The sequence below is a fragment of the Hemitrygon akajei genome, chromosome 30 (genome assembly GCF_048418815.1).
Source record: "Hemitrygon akajei chromosome 30, sHemAka1.3, whole genome shotgun sequence".
NCBI lineage: Eukaryota > Metazoa > Chordata > Chondrichthyes > Myliobatiformes > Dasyatidae > Hemitrygon > Hemitrygon akajei.
Window position 1 is genome coordinate 11,591,437 of NC_133153.1, and position 14,356 is coordinate 11,605,792.

At 44.2% G+C, this 14,356-nt stretch overlaps 1 protein-coding gene across 4 annotated transcripts in view; it reads left to right on the plus strand.

Moving 5' to 3' along the window:
- Positions 1-14,356, plus strand: part of il16 (interleukin 16) — an 85,711-nt gene that overhangs the window by 58,877 nt on the left and 12,478 nt on the right. For all 4 annotated transcript variants that reach the window (XM_073032992.1, XM_073032991.1, XM_073032993.1 and 1 more), the window contains 3 exons: positions 5,356-5,497; positions 6,561-8,019; positions 11,376-11,577. In XM_073032992.1, the coding sequence (XP_072889093.1) occupies positions 5,356-5,497; positions 6,561-8,019; positions 11,376-11,577 (1,803 nt within the window). The remainder of the gene's footprint in view (positions 1-5,355; positions 5,498-6,560; positions 8,020-11,375; positions 11,578-14,356) is intronic.

Genomic DNA, 14,356 nt, shown 5'->3' on the forward strand with positions numbered 1-14,356 from the left:
AGAGTTACTTCTGCATAATTTAAACACAAATGGTTCCTTGCCAGGCACTTGGAACCGTATTAAAAGAAGATCCTTTAAACTATTTACTTGCCAGTTACTCATCTAGCCCCCTATTACGCACAATGGTTTAGAGATCCACAATGGGCCGGATGGGATGAGCTTAGATAGGAATCTTGGTTCTCACTTCCTGACCCTGCAAAGACCCCTCACAAAATTTGGAATGTTTGCCCTAAATTAGCAGAGGTGCCTTAAGGGTAGTTGAGCAACAACATTTTTATTCTGTGTTGTATAACTATGAATCTATGAATTCTCCTTCCACACTACTGATCCCATCCCACCCGCCCCAATTGTTCATCTTTGACTCAGCAATCAAATTGCTCCAGTTTATCAGTCATTAGTCCGGATTGCAACCCATGACCCCACCCCCAACCAAACCAATGTGCACCACCAGCCCTGGCCTTGTTTCCCACAGTCCTCATCCCCATCCTAGGTGCCTCTTCCTGGGATACATCCCGATCTGTTCTTGGTTTTCTCAGATTTCCATTCCATGCTCTGTGCTAATAGAGTATGTGAAGGAAAGGACTTATCCTACGCAATGTGAATCCAGTAGCAACTAATATCATCGTCCTCAAGGATTACTGAATCTCTCAGTGATATGCCCATAACCACATTGGTCATTGGGACTATCATGCAACCACTGTTTAAAATATCTCTGCAGGGGCTGAGGAAATCTAACTGATTATAGAACATAGAGCAGTACAGCACCCAAACAGGCCCTTCAGCCCACACTGTTGTGCTAAACCATCTAAAAAACAAATCAAAAACACCCAAACACTAATCCCTCCTACCCACACAATGTCCATACCCCTCTATCTTCTTCACATCCATGTGCCTATCTAAATGTCTCTTAAAAGCCTCTAATGTACTTGCCTCTACCACCATACCAGGCATTGAAATCCAGGCACCAAGACCCTCTGGGTAAAAATGTTCCCCCTCACATTCCCTTTGAACCTACCCCCTCTCAACTTCAATGCATGCCCTCTGGTATTAGACATTCTGGGAAACAGATACTCTCTGTCTATGCCTCTCATAATCTTATAAGCCTCTATCAGATCTCCGCCTGGTTTCCAGCACTCCAGAGAAAACAATCTGTCTGTCGTGATAGTACATGCCCTCTAAACCAGGCAGTATCCTGGTAAACCTCTTCTGCACCCTCTCCAAAACCTCAACATCCTTCCTGTAGTGGGGCAACCAGAACTATATGCAATGCTCCAGATGTTTTGCTGGTTTAATGCTACCTGAGTGGTTTGGTAAATTAAATAATCAGCAATCACATACAGCAAGGGCAAGATGGATGGTCATCAATTGGATGCATGTTTGTAATGACATAATAGTTCCATACTCACCTTTTCATAGTCCTTTAAATCCAGATTATTCTAGTCACTGGATTTAATTTCTTGGCTGCTATGGTGATTTTTAAATTGGTAAATTGGTTTATTATTGCCACGTGTACCGAGGTGCACTTTAACACTTTGCATGCTGTTCAAGCTGATCATTTTGTCACGTCAATACGCTGAGGTAGTACAAGGGGACGCAGTAACAGAACTCCGAAAAATGTGTTACAGTGAAAATGCAGAGCAGGTAAGGTGCAAGGCCATAACGAAGTAGATCATGAGGTCAAGAGTCAGTCTTATCATTGCTAGGGGGCCATTTGACAGTCTTGCAGCAGCAGGGTCAAAGCTGTCCTTGAGTCTGGTAGTACGTGCTTCCAGGCGATTGTATCTTCTGGCCAATGGGAGGGGGAGAAGAGGAAACATCTGGGATGGGTGGGGGTCATTGTTTATGCTGACTGCGTTACAGAGAGCGAGAAATATCGACAGAATCCACAATGGGGAGGGAGGCTGGTTCTTGTGAGGTGCTGAGCTGGATCCACAAGTCTCTGCAGTCTCGGGCTGAGAATGCCTTACCAAGCTACAATGCACCAGGACAGAGTGCTTTCTGTGGTGCTTCCATAAAATCTGGCCAATGGGGACACACACCAAGTTTCTGCAGCTTCCTGAGGAAGTGGAGGCACTGGCTTGCTTCTTTGGGCATGGTGTTTAGGTTTTTGGACTAGGACAAACTATTGGTGATGTTAACTTCTAAGAATTTGAAGTGTTAAACCCTCTCAACCTCAGTGCCATTGATATAAACAGGAGAATGTGCACCTCCACCCCCCCACCCCCATTCCATGTCCAGGGACAGCTCTTTTATTTTGCTGACATTGAAAGAAAGGTTGTTGTCATGACACCGTGTCACTAAGCTCTCTATCTCCTTCCTGCACTCCAGCTCATCAGTATTTGAGATTCAGCCTACCACAGTGGGGCCACCCGCAAACCCATTAGGGCAGAATCTGGCCACACAGTCGTGGACGTAGAGGGAGCAGATTAGGGGACTGAGGACGCAGGCTTGTGGAGCACCAGTGTGAGGAGAATTGTGGCAGACCATATGGAGAATGGAATATCACACAGAACAAACGCAAAAAGGAAAGAAATTCTTCCAAAGGCCCATGAAATCCCATTGCTCTCATTTCATCCGTGTTCTTTTCTTCCAGTCGTCAATGTTTCAATTCCTACTTTGTGCTCTGGAGGCTGTGGTCGAAAGGCTCATTCTGGGCCTGTTATGGGAAGTTTAAAAATAAACCCTGTCTTGCACACTTTCTTCTGCTTTTGATTCTCTCCCATCTAGGGGCCACCTGCTCTCGTCTAGCAGCACACGCTCAGACGCGAATCTCAGTATCAACTGTGCAAAAAGCCTCTTACTGTAAGCAAAAATAATGCTCAGAGATGCCACTGATAGCGGAAGAAAGAAGGGAAAGAAAGCTCCACTGTAACATTTAAAAGGCAATTAAATGTTCAAGGCATAGAAGGATATGGTCCTAATGCTGGTAAACAGATTAGAGTAAATGGGCAAAAAAGGGTCAGTGTGGATGGTGGGCTGAGGGGCCTGTTTCTGGGCTCTATGATTGTATGGCTTTGCTGTTGAGACACCTCTCTTCATTATAAAACAACATGAACCAAATGCTAACTAATCAACTCTCAGCTAAGCAACAGTGAAAGCAAATGATAATCAACTCTTGCATTTCTGAAATATCTTTTAAAGCTATCAGGCAATGTTCCTAGGTGATCTTCCGCATTGATTAATTAGTAATGGGGCTTTTGCACCAAATAGCATCGCTGCACCAGTGAGGATATAATTATGAAACTGTAAAGCAACTCATCGTTAAGGTGCTATATGGGTTGATGTGGTTTGAGTGAAATGAGCAATGACTGATGTGAGGTAAGATGTTGAAATGTACCAAGCTGTATGATACTGCCTTCAGCTACTAACTGAACACTTAGCAGCTCTCCATTGAGTCGGTTTGATACAGTATGTGGCTGGCTTGAGTTATTTGTTACAGTCACTGATGAATATACTCCTGGACAGGGCTTTTTAGCCCATCGTATTTGCCTTGGTCTTTAGGCAAGCTCTTCAACTAGTCCCACTCACTTGCTCTTTACTAACAGCCCTTTAAGTGTTTCCTTTCAAAGGGTCATTTGTTATCAAAGCATGTACCCATATACAACTCTGAAACTTGTCTTCTCCAGATAGCCACAAAGCAAGGAAAGAACATGAAAGCCTTTCGGAGAGAAACATCAGACCCAGCCCTCCCTCTACTAAAGGGAACCCCATCCGATCGTCAACCCCCAGATCCCCACTCACCCAACACAAAACGGAACAGGAACATTGGCCCCTCTCCCACAAAAATAACTAACAGTACATCAACCCCCAAACAGCCTCCCGTCACACAACACAACGGAAAGGAACAGGCAACAAGAACAGAGAATATAAAAACCATAAGTCTGAAAAGGTCCACAGTCCATGAACGCAGAGCTGCGATACCAAGCTCTGATCTCACCGACATTCATCGAGCGAGGGACACCACACGGGCGCAAAGGCCTACCTAAGTCCTTATCCTATTTCCTTTTGTAGATTGTTCTGGTATCCGGTTTTAGGCTGGTGCAATCCACCTTACAACAACTCAAGCTTCAGTTAATTACACTAATTTTTCTTTGCTTTTGATAGTTTACTGGTGATAATGAAACCACAGGAAACTTTGGTTTCAGGACTGGAACACCTAAATTTGAGCCCTTCAATTTAGAAATCTTGGAAATTCCAATACTCTTGTCAAGGGGGAAAAGAAGAATGTGCATGCAAATAGAACTTCCTATGTTTCTATATTAACCATTCTCAACCTTGGAGTGTTCCACAGCTCCTTTTGGCCCATAAGGTATTTCTGAGGTGTATTCACCTCTATTAACAAAGGAACTGTGACAGAAATTAATGCAACACAAGGCCTTACAATGGTAATAACTCTCCCAATTGCCAGGGGAAATTCAAATTCACAGTGTAGCATAATTGTAATAGGACATTCCTTTTCCCATCTGTATCACTGATACTTTTTAGAGGCAATTCTTTTGATCCTGCCCCTGGTTCTTCATTGAGGCATTCCTTTTGGAGTACTGAGAGGAAACTTAGACTGGCTTGTGCCCATCTTTGGACACTGCTGAGATAACGTGGTGTTCCCAGCAGCGCACAGATGAGAAAGCCTGCCAAGTAATTCAATAACTTCATCCTCTGGGCTTCTCTCTTCACTGTCCCACCATCAATCTCTGATATGACACTCTCTGATTCCCAAGTCTCTGATCACCGCTTCAGTGGCAACACCCCTTTCTATCAGCATCCAAAACTCTGCCCACCACTCCCATTCAGCTAGTAGTACCACTATAAGACTAGTTTCCCAGTCACCCTGTTATCGCAACGTCAGTATCCCTTTCCCATACTACCCACCAGGTCATCTCTTGATGCTGGTTAGCCTCTGATGATGGGTAATTCTGGCTCATGACCTTGGGCTTCAGGGGTTTCTGATGGGTCCTGCTCTCCACTGCCCAAAGTGGCAGATTGTGCCTTGCTTTAAATTCTCATCCAAAACTGTACGGTGCTGCACTCCCTCAGTACTTTACGAGACGGCTGAGCATACAAACCTCTAGGTGGGGCTTAAATTCACCACCTCCTCACCGAGGTGTGAAAGTTCCATTGGTAAGTTGAGAAAGACTGGATGGTTCATTATGATTTTCAGGATCCAACATAGCGGACAACTGAGAAATGTTTCATTATGTAGTTTGAAGAAATTACCAACCAAGTTATTTATATCCCTAGCCTCCTCAGCCGATGATGGTTGAACATCTAAACGTTCATTCCTTTGTTAGGGAGAAGAGACAGGCGGCAGTGAACAACACCTTTGAAGTCAGTGATGGTTTCCTGTTTGCTTTACAGGAAGTGAAAAAACTGCAGTCACAAGAACATCAAGCAGTTTCTGCTTGTTCAGAAGCCTTCACCCAACTACCTGCTCCAGACCAAAGTCAATATTTAGCTTTACGCAATTCCTATCATCCGGACCAAAGAGGAACAAACCGAGGTATGTTTCATTTACTCTTGCAAGGGTATTGGACTAGATGAGTCTGGGGAGGTATAAAAATATTTTTAATGCATCAATATTAACTGAATACATGCTTACATACTTACTCTCTGCCCATTACACCACTGGCGTTTAGGGCAGCAATGAAGGTCCACCATCTCTGGCGGTGTTCAAGGCTTCCTTCATCATGTCAGTCACCTCCTCTAGGTTTTCAGTACTGTCAGTCAGACACGTCCCCGGTGGAGACTCAGGAACACCATTGCACTCAGATGTAGAAGGATTTTTCATTGCTGTTTCCTTAAAAATTTTGTTTTACCAGTCGGGGTTTTTAGCCCGAGCTGAACCCTGAACCTGGAGGAGTGGTGGACCACTGTAGGTCTGGCCTGTACCTTTTGTCATGTTTGGCATGGGTGACCCTACTACGAGCAAAGCATAAAGCCCTGACTCCTGCCGACATAGCTCTCCAGGTCACTGAGGCACGCAAGCCTGCAAACCACGACAAGGTGTAGTCCTCTTGGAGGGATACGTGCATAAGGGAGGTGAATAAAATGACATGGCCTTAGCACGAATGGAGCAATTTACAGGAAATACAGAAGAGTTTAACATATTGAAACTTTATAAAACAGATGCTAACAGCTAAAGGCTTGTGGTTAAAAATAAGTAATAAATCACACGCCATGCCTCAATTTCCTATTTTTGAAAAAAAATGGAGTGCATTAACTTGTGAATTCTGCATTTGAAAACCCCAGCCAGACCCACACATGCAATTTGCATATGTCAAAAAAAGTTTTTTTTCAAACTGCGTTGCTCTGACTTTCTCAACAGGAAGTGTTTTTAGTCTCCTGAACTGAGAGGCACAACTATGGCTTGTGGTTGTCTTTGAGATATTGAATGCAAATAAGTTCCCACCCTCTGCCCCCGCATGGATTTTGCAAACCAGCAGTAGCCAAACGCAGAGGGGTGATGAATTAGTGTGTAGGACAAACTTGTTGAGCTAAGTGTTAGCAAATGTGCAAGATTTTCTTTTTGAACATTGCTATTAATTAATTGCTTTGCAATGTAGCGGACCGCTCGGAGACTGCAAGGCCTTTGCTGAGGAGGCAGGCATGTTTGGATCTTTGCTGCAAGGCCGAGAAACAGGAAACCTCTGTTAGAGCGGCTGAGGCAGCAGAAAACGTCCGGCAGATAGCTGTTCCTACAGCGGTGGAAGACTCGGTGGGTAAGGCAGCTCACAAGGTGATGGCAGATTCACAGGAACTTCCCACTCAGTCAGTACTCCCACAACTGCCTGGAAATCAAGAGGCGATCGCGAGCAAGCATATCAACGGGCACGCCGACGCTGTCTCCGTCGACAACCACAACTTAAATGCCACTGCTCACAAGCATGAACTGGAAAGGGAAGCAGTTTCTTCACCCCAGCATTTGGAAGGAGTCTCAGCTTTAGAAGGGCAAAGACGGCTTCCAGCTGACAGAGTGGTGGAAGGAAAGGCATCGGAACTCTCATCTTGTGTTCCCACTTCTCGGCTAAAGGGTCCCGGCCATGGTAAAATGGAGGCATCATCAACTGAAGACATTGCAATGCTGACCAAAGGAAAAGCCCTTGGGACTGAGTCCAGTAAGAACGGGGCTACATCAAGGCCTAAAAATGACTTACAGCTGAAGCCAGAGGATGATGTGTCATCAATTGGGAAGCTGGATGTAAAGACAACAGTGAAGAAAGGACCTCCTGTAGCTCCCAAGCCAATGTGGTCCCAAAAAAGCCTGAAAGCTTTAAAGAGCAGGAACCAGGCCAGTGGCGCTACCAAGGAAAGCAACAACGAGAGGGCCTTTGCCTCGACTGGGTCGCTCACTCAACGAGTCAAATCCATAAAAGACAAGATCTACTCCTTTGAAACTTTCTCCAGTTCAGATACTCGGGACAAAGAAACCAGAAACAATTCTCATTCACAGCTGACCTCGGGTAAAGCCCTGGAAAGGACTGCCTCGGCCCCAAGTGGTGAACAAGGTTCAAAAGTAAAGTTGATATCTCCAGATACCTCAAAGCAACCTCCTGATAATGGGAATGTGGGGCCTGTGTCTCAGGCCCTGGTGGACGAGTTGACCCCTGTAGCCCAAGCCACCAATACCTCCTCTGGTCCGAGAAGATGTTATAGTGCCAGTAGCGAATCATCCGCCTCATTGCCTGGCTCACCAGTGACACCAACACAGCCCGTGAAATCGCCGGGGCTGCGGACTCGAAGCTTTCCACTGGCTGCCAGCACCGCCTATGACTCGTGCCAGGTAAAATCATTGAGAGAAGGACAGTTCTCGGCCAGCAGCGACAAACTGCATACCTTCAGCAACCAGCTGTCACATGCCCTGATGAGAAGTATGCTCACCTTCCCCCTGTCACCGGTGTCTTTGTGTGGAAGTCCTTGGAACTCGCACCCCTCCACTCCATCCGACGACCTGTCGATGGCGGAGAAGTCTCCGTTGTCTTCGCCAACAGTGAGCAATCAGTTGGAGAAAGGCTTCTCTCTCAGGTAGGATGAGATGCAACGTTCATTCTTTAGCATAAAATGACAGCTGCCTTCTACTGGCCTATCCATGGGTAGTTTGCCCAGGAGTAGCACAGGGCTGACGTGCCAACCTAAAGTTCCCTTCCTCCCTGAGACTAATCAGCCAATACCAACCCCAATCTGCTCTCCCTGCCCACTGAGCAGTACAATGAAGCTCTCATTTTTACAAATGGCAAAAGATTTACAGAAAGTGTTTTAGTCCTTTGTTACTTTTTAAGTTAGATGACTGTCATCTCAGTTCTCATTGTGGACACATCCAAAGTGACATTCCATTATGTTGGTCCATGGCCTCCTCTTGTGCCAAGATGAGGCCACCCTCAGGGTAGAGGAACAACACCTTATATTCTATCTGGGTAGCCACCAACCTGATGGCATGAATATCAATCTCTCCTTCTAGTTACCAAATTTCAGCCCCCTTCCTCTATTCTCCACTCTGACCTTTCATGTCTTCTCACCATCTTTCCCCTGGACTCTGCTCTCCTTCCCTTTCTCCTGTGGTCCACTGTCCTCTCCTATCCGATTCTCTCTTCTCCAGCCCTCGACCTTTCCCACCCACCTGGATTCACCTATCAGCTTCCAGTGAGCCTCTTTCCCCTCAACGCACCTTTTAATTCTGATTTCTCCCCCCTTCCTCCTCAGTCCTGAAGTAGGGTTTCAGCCCAAAACATTGACTGTTCGCTCTTTTCAATGGATGCTGCCTGACCTGCTGAGTTCCTCCTGTACTTTACGTCTGTCGCATGTGCCACTTGCACTGGCAGCTCGTTCCACACTCATGATCCACTAAGTGAGAAAATTTCCCTTCATAAACAAGAGAAAATCTGCCAATGCTGGAAATCCAGTAGCTAACAGCAAAGTCATGTTCCCTGAAAGGATACAAGGCTATATTTCCCTTTATGCACTCTTTAAACATTTCTCCTTCCACTGTTAACCCATGCATCTAGTTGGAGTCCCACCCAATCTCAGTGGAAAAGCCTACTTGCATTTGCCCTGCCTATACCCCTCACAGGGTGTCAGGTGTAACGTTGCTGAATTTTCCCTTTCCTATTCCATGACTAATGCAGAAATTCCCTCAGTACCTATGACCAAATGTCTAGTAAATTGTCCAGAATTCTCTCCTTGATATCTTGGTTCCAAGCTTATTTTGATGGCTGTCCCCCGTCAAAAAACGATTCTCCCTGACCTCCTCTGTTGAAATATTTCAGAATTTTAAATCTGGGACATCTTAACAGTTTCCTTGTGCCAGAATATAGAGATCTAGGTTTGGTTCTATCTGTCATTCTCTGACAGATATAACCACACAATTTCAGTATCATCCTTGCCTTTAGTTTCACACCTTTTTAAAATGGCACACAGAGCTTTACACATTGCTTGAGCGAGGTCTAAACAAAGTTCACAAATAATTCAACATAACATCCCTACCGGTGACTTCTATACCCATGGAAATAAAACTGATTGCTTGCTTTGCTTTACTGATTTATCCATTTATTTTCATATTTGATCAGATATATTTGTAACCTGGAACTCTTTAATTTGCTAGCCTTTCGGGTTCCGATTTTCTCAGATGGCATGTGACCTTATTTTACTTTCCAAGAAGAGCTAATTGAATAAAGTAAGTGATTCAGGACACCTTGTTGCCAAGAAAATAACTTTGTAAAGCAGTGGCAGTTGTGCTTAACTTTCACACCACAAAGTATCACGAGTATTAAGGTCAATGCACCAAGTGACATGAAAAATCTTTTGGTGTTTTCCGGGCGTATGTGATGCATAAACTCTTCTCGGGCATCAAGAAGGGCACAGGTGTCGATTTTAACTGACATCTGCATCAGGGATGATGCTTAGGCACGTCTAGTCTGATGGTATTTATACTCCTGTCATCTGTCCCTCCTGATTGGTTAGTCCTCAACCAATCAGTTTCCACTGTCCCACCTAGCTTACAATCGTATTTCAGTTCTTACTTAGAGCGAGACCTACTTATTTGTTAAAATTCTAAGTGGCAGGTTTTTAAGTATTGTTTGAGGGATAAACGAAGAGAGATCAGGTGTCGAGACCAAGGATGGATCAACTATGACCTTACTGAATGGGCGAACAGCTTGTGAAACCAATGAACACATATATCCCTGCTGCTAATTCTAATCAGAGCTTCAGTACGGCTCCCCTGCTTTCTTTGAAAAATGCCATGGCACCTCTTATGTGCAATGGAAAATATAAGTTGGGTTAACATCTCATTTAAATGTTCCCTCTTGCTAAAACTCCAGAATGGTAACTGAGATGACAGGATGACTGTGCGTGCAACATGAATCCACATCCTTCAGGCCCATTTGAGAGCCACCATTGAGTCGAGGCTGGCACGGAAATAAATGGTAGTTTCACACCTGAAAAGTTGCTCAGGTCCTATGCTTCCACCATAGGGTGACCACTGAGTCTAATGAGTTTTGCACACATGGTCCATGGGCTAAAAATGTCAATGTACTCACAACACTACTCACAGACTGGAAAACTCACTGGCTCGGTAAGTTTATAACATGCACTACTTGGTCCTTAGCAGGACTTTTACTGGGATTTATTATCACCGAGGTCAATGGTAGCAAGCTATTGCTGCATAAACCCTGTAAAATGGAGGAGTTGATGACATTTGCAACCTGTAATATGAATGAATTAATCTTCAAGGAGCCTGTAATATCACTATCACGAGATGCTGGAAACCCAAAGCAACACTCACAAAGCATTGACTGTTTATTCATTTCTATAGATGCTGCCTGACCTGCTGAGTTCCTCCAGCAGTGTGTGTGTGTGTGTGTGTGTGTGTGTGTGTGTGTGTGTGTGTGTGTGTGTGTGTGTGTGTGTGTGTGTGTGTGTGTGTGTGTGTGTGTGTGTGTGTGTGTGTGTGTGTGTGCGTGAGTGTGTGTGTGTGTGTTGCTTTGTTAAATCACTATGTTAGTGCTGTGATATGGGTGACTGGTACTGTGTGCGATTCTGTAATCTGAATAGTTTGAGAATGGCTGGTTTACTTACAGAGAGAAATATAAGTTATTGGTCTTCAGTTAAAAGAGAAAACTTAAATAAGTGAAACACAAGAAATGAACAAATACACCATCAAGTAATTCACTTAACTTGTGCCCTAGACCTTATTATTTTTTAGATTCAATTATAAGTGCACTCCATCCTGACAGAACTTATCCCTTCCCTCCTGGATGAATTGAAACTTAATGTCATCTTTATTTTTGTCACTTTTGTTTTACTCGCTATTTCATCGGAGAGGTTGCGTTAAGTTTTTGCACCCACAAATATTCATGGGAATGAGAGAGTATGTTGTGCTCTAGTCTTGCAGAGTTGAGAGTCTGCACTATTAATCTGGCAGAGGAAAACCAGAAGTACGACGATAGAAAAGAAGATGGAAGGAAAGAGTGCAGCTCGTCGCTATCTTCCTGTGTCTCTGCACAGTCCGTTATGTCCTTGATTCCTGCAGAAGAGCTGGAGAAATTAATAGCAGAAGTAAAGAGTCTGGATGAGGAAACTTTAAAGGTTAGAACATGAATGCATGGCACAAAATTAACACCGACCATAGGATAATGCCTCTTTAAAAATAAGTATTAAAAGGCTTTTGGAAACATACATGAGAATCTTTAACCTCAAGGTCCAATTTAGAGGCTCCACAAATGAACTGGTATACATGTTCGATTATTCTGCTATTTTGATTGTGGTGAAATTCATCTGCATATCTGGTATTACCATCCCTGCCCCCTCAGCAACAGGGTTACAAGCTTTCATTCACATTGTGATATGTTAACACGAATGTACCTGCAGATTTATACTCTGTGCTAAGTGTTTTACAGTGATTTACTGGAGAGACTTGGGAAATTGGAGCACAAATCACAAGAGTGGTCCAGGCATGTTGCCGACATGTACCCACTCTGTGGATAAGGCTCTACATTTACAGCAGGATCACTTACAGTTCTGTATAGAGGTCTTAGGCGCATATATATAGCTAGGGTGCGCAGTACTGTATTTGTCAACGTGTGAGAGCAAAGGAAGTTGGGAATGGCAAGGGCGGAACTCTGCGGTGTGGGAGATGTGGGACAGGTGGCAGAGAAGGAGTGCCAGGGATAGGGGGGTGGTGTGGGTGCAGACACACCCAGCCCTGAGACACCAGGCAAGGTCATTGGATTCCAAACTCTGGTGCTTCCTACTCCCTCCCCTCTCTCTTCCCTCTTTTCCCAACTATGATTCCCCTCTCCCTGCCCTCTTCCCACTCTCAGTCCACAATAGAGACCCATATCAGAATCAGGTTTATCATCACTCACATATGTCATGAAATTTTTTTGTGTGGCAGCTGTATAGCGCAATGCATTAAATTACTACAGTACTGTGCAAAAGTTTTAGGCTCCCTAGTGCTCGCTCTCCCTCCCTCCCTCTCTCTCTCTCTCTCTCTATATATATACACACACACACCTAAAACTTGCACAGTACTGTACATACTGTTAGAATGATTTCCCAGATGGCCTTGCAATTGTTCATGTGGATCATGAAACCTCCTCATTATTTTCATACAAGTAATTTTAACAACTCCAGCAAAAAACTGGGAAGCCATCGGAAATGGAATGATTACATTCTGCACAGGACGTCTCCATGTTGTCCTTACTTTTTAATGTTAAAGCACTTGCTAATCAATCCAGATTGTGTCCTTTCACCATTCTCCACTCTGGTGTCAGCTGTGAAAATGCAGGAAATCAGCTCTTCCTTGATCAAATAGGAATATAAAGTCTACAAACTTAAATCATACTTGTGTGGAGCATTGACTCCCTGCTGATCTGACCATTAATGAGGCTCAGTGTCTGGTGTGGAGACTTTAAATAATTAAGCCAAAATGTTTTGATTAGCTGTCAAATTTTCTTCGAACAAAATTGTATTTTCAGCAAAAGGAAATGGTTAATGGGGTCAAATTATGAACAGCATGAGAGAAAAGTAACTGTTTTAGTTTTGTAGCAACTGAAATGAATTAAGTTATGCTGCAGACATTTGTAATGTAGTGGTTGTTACAGTCAACTCTCTAGATATATCTCAGGCAATGAGATGCTGTTGACTTAGAGAGCCTCCGAACGACACATCCCCACCTAATCAATACGTGCCTTAATCTTGAGGCACATCAATAACAAACTCTGAACTTTATAGATGCATCCCCTCCCATACAGACAGTTTTCCTTACACAACCATAGCTGCCTCTCGCCTTGTGGATGAGCCTATTAATTCAATGATCCATTGATGACTACATTCCACTGACATTTTCCTGTTACCCTATGAAGGTTTCCATTCATTTCACAGACAACTTTCCTAACCCAACAGACCCTCCTTTGCCACCTGCACCCTTTCTCCTCTCAGTATCCTGACAATTGTCCACATCCCCATCATCGTTCACATGATTCATGTCCTGATTCTCCCTTTAAGCTGCAGACGCTTCCCTCCTCCTATACGCTCTTTCTTCTCATCCTAGTTGTTTTCCCCTTACCCTCCCTGTGTCCCCTTCACCCAGTAGAGAGCTCTACACACTCTGCAAACATTGCCCTTCAAACATAGACACATACCTCATTGTACAGTTAGTCCTTTATCTCCTCAACGTACAGACGCCGCACTGATCTGGCCCACACCTCCCCTTGCTATTCAGCTGACAGGACCCAACCCTCACAATATGAGCCCGCTCTGCGCAACCACCGGCGCTGTTCCGTCCTATTAAAGTGCCTCTCTTTCTGTTTAGACCTCAGGCTGCAGATGCTCCATTTGTCCAACAAGCTCTTTCCTCCACACCTGCAGACTCCTCCCTTCTTAGCATCACCCACCCTACAGACACTTGCCACCATGTCCTGTAAACCCCACCCTGCTCCTGCAAATTCATCCCCTCACTGCTCAGAAACTTATCTAACAAGTTGAGTGTATTGTCTTGTGCACAAGAAGAAAAAAAACTTGCGGCACCATCACAGGCATTTAGGTAGAGAAAATACTCAGAAAATAAATTATACATAAATTATATAAGAAGTGAAGAGAACAATAAATTCTGTCCTTGGGAATCCTTGTCCAAAGGTTAACTTCCAGGTGGTGAGGAAGGCGAATGCCTTGTTAGCGTTCATTTTGAGAAGATTAAAATACAAAAGCAAGGATATAATACTGAGGTTTTATAACACATTGGTCAGACCGCACTACAAGTATTGTGAGCAGTTTTGGGCCTCTTATCTAAGATGTGCTGGAATTGGAGAGGGTCCTGAGGAGGTTCATGAAAATGATCCCAGGAATGAAAGAGTTAACATATAAG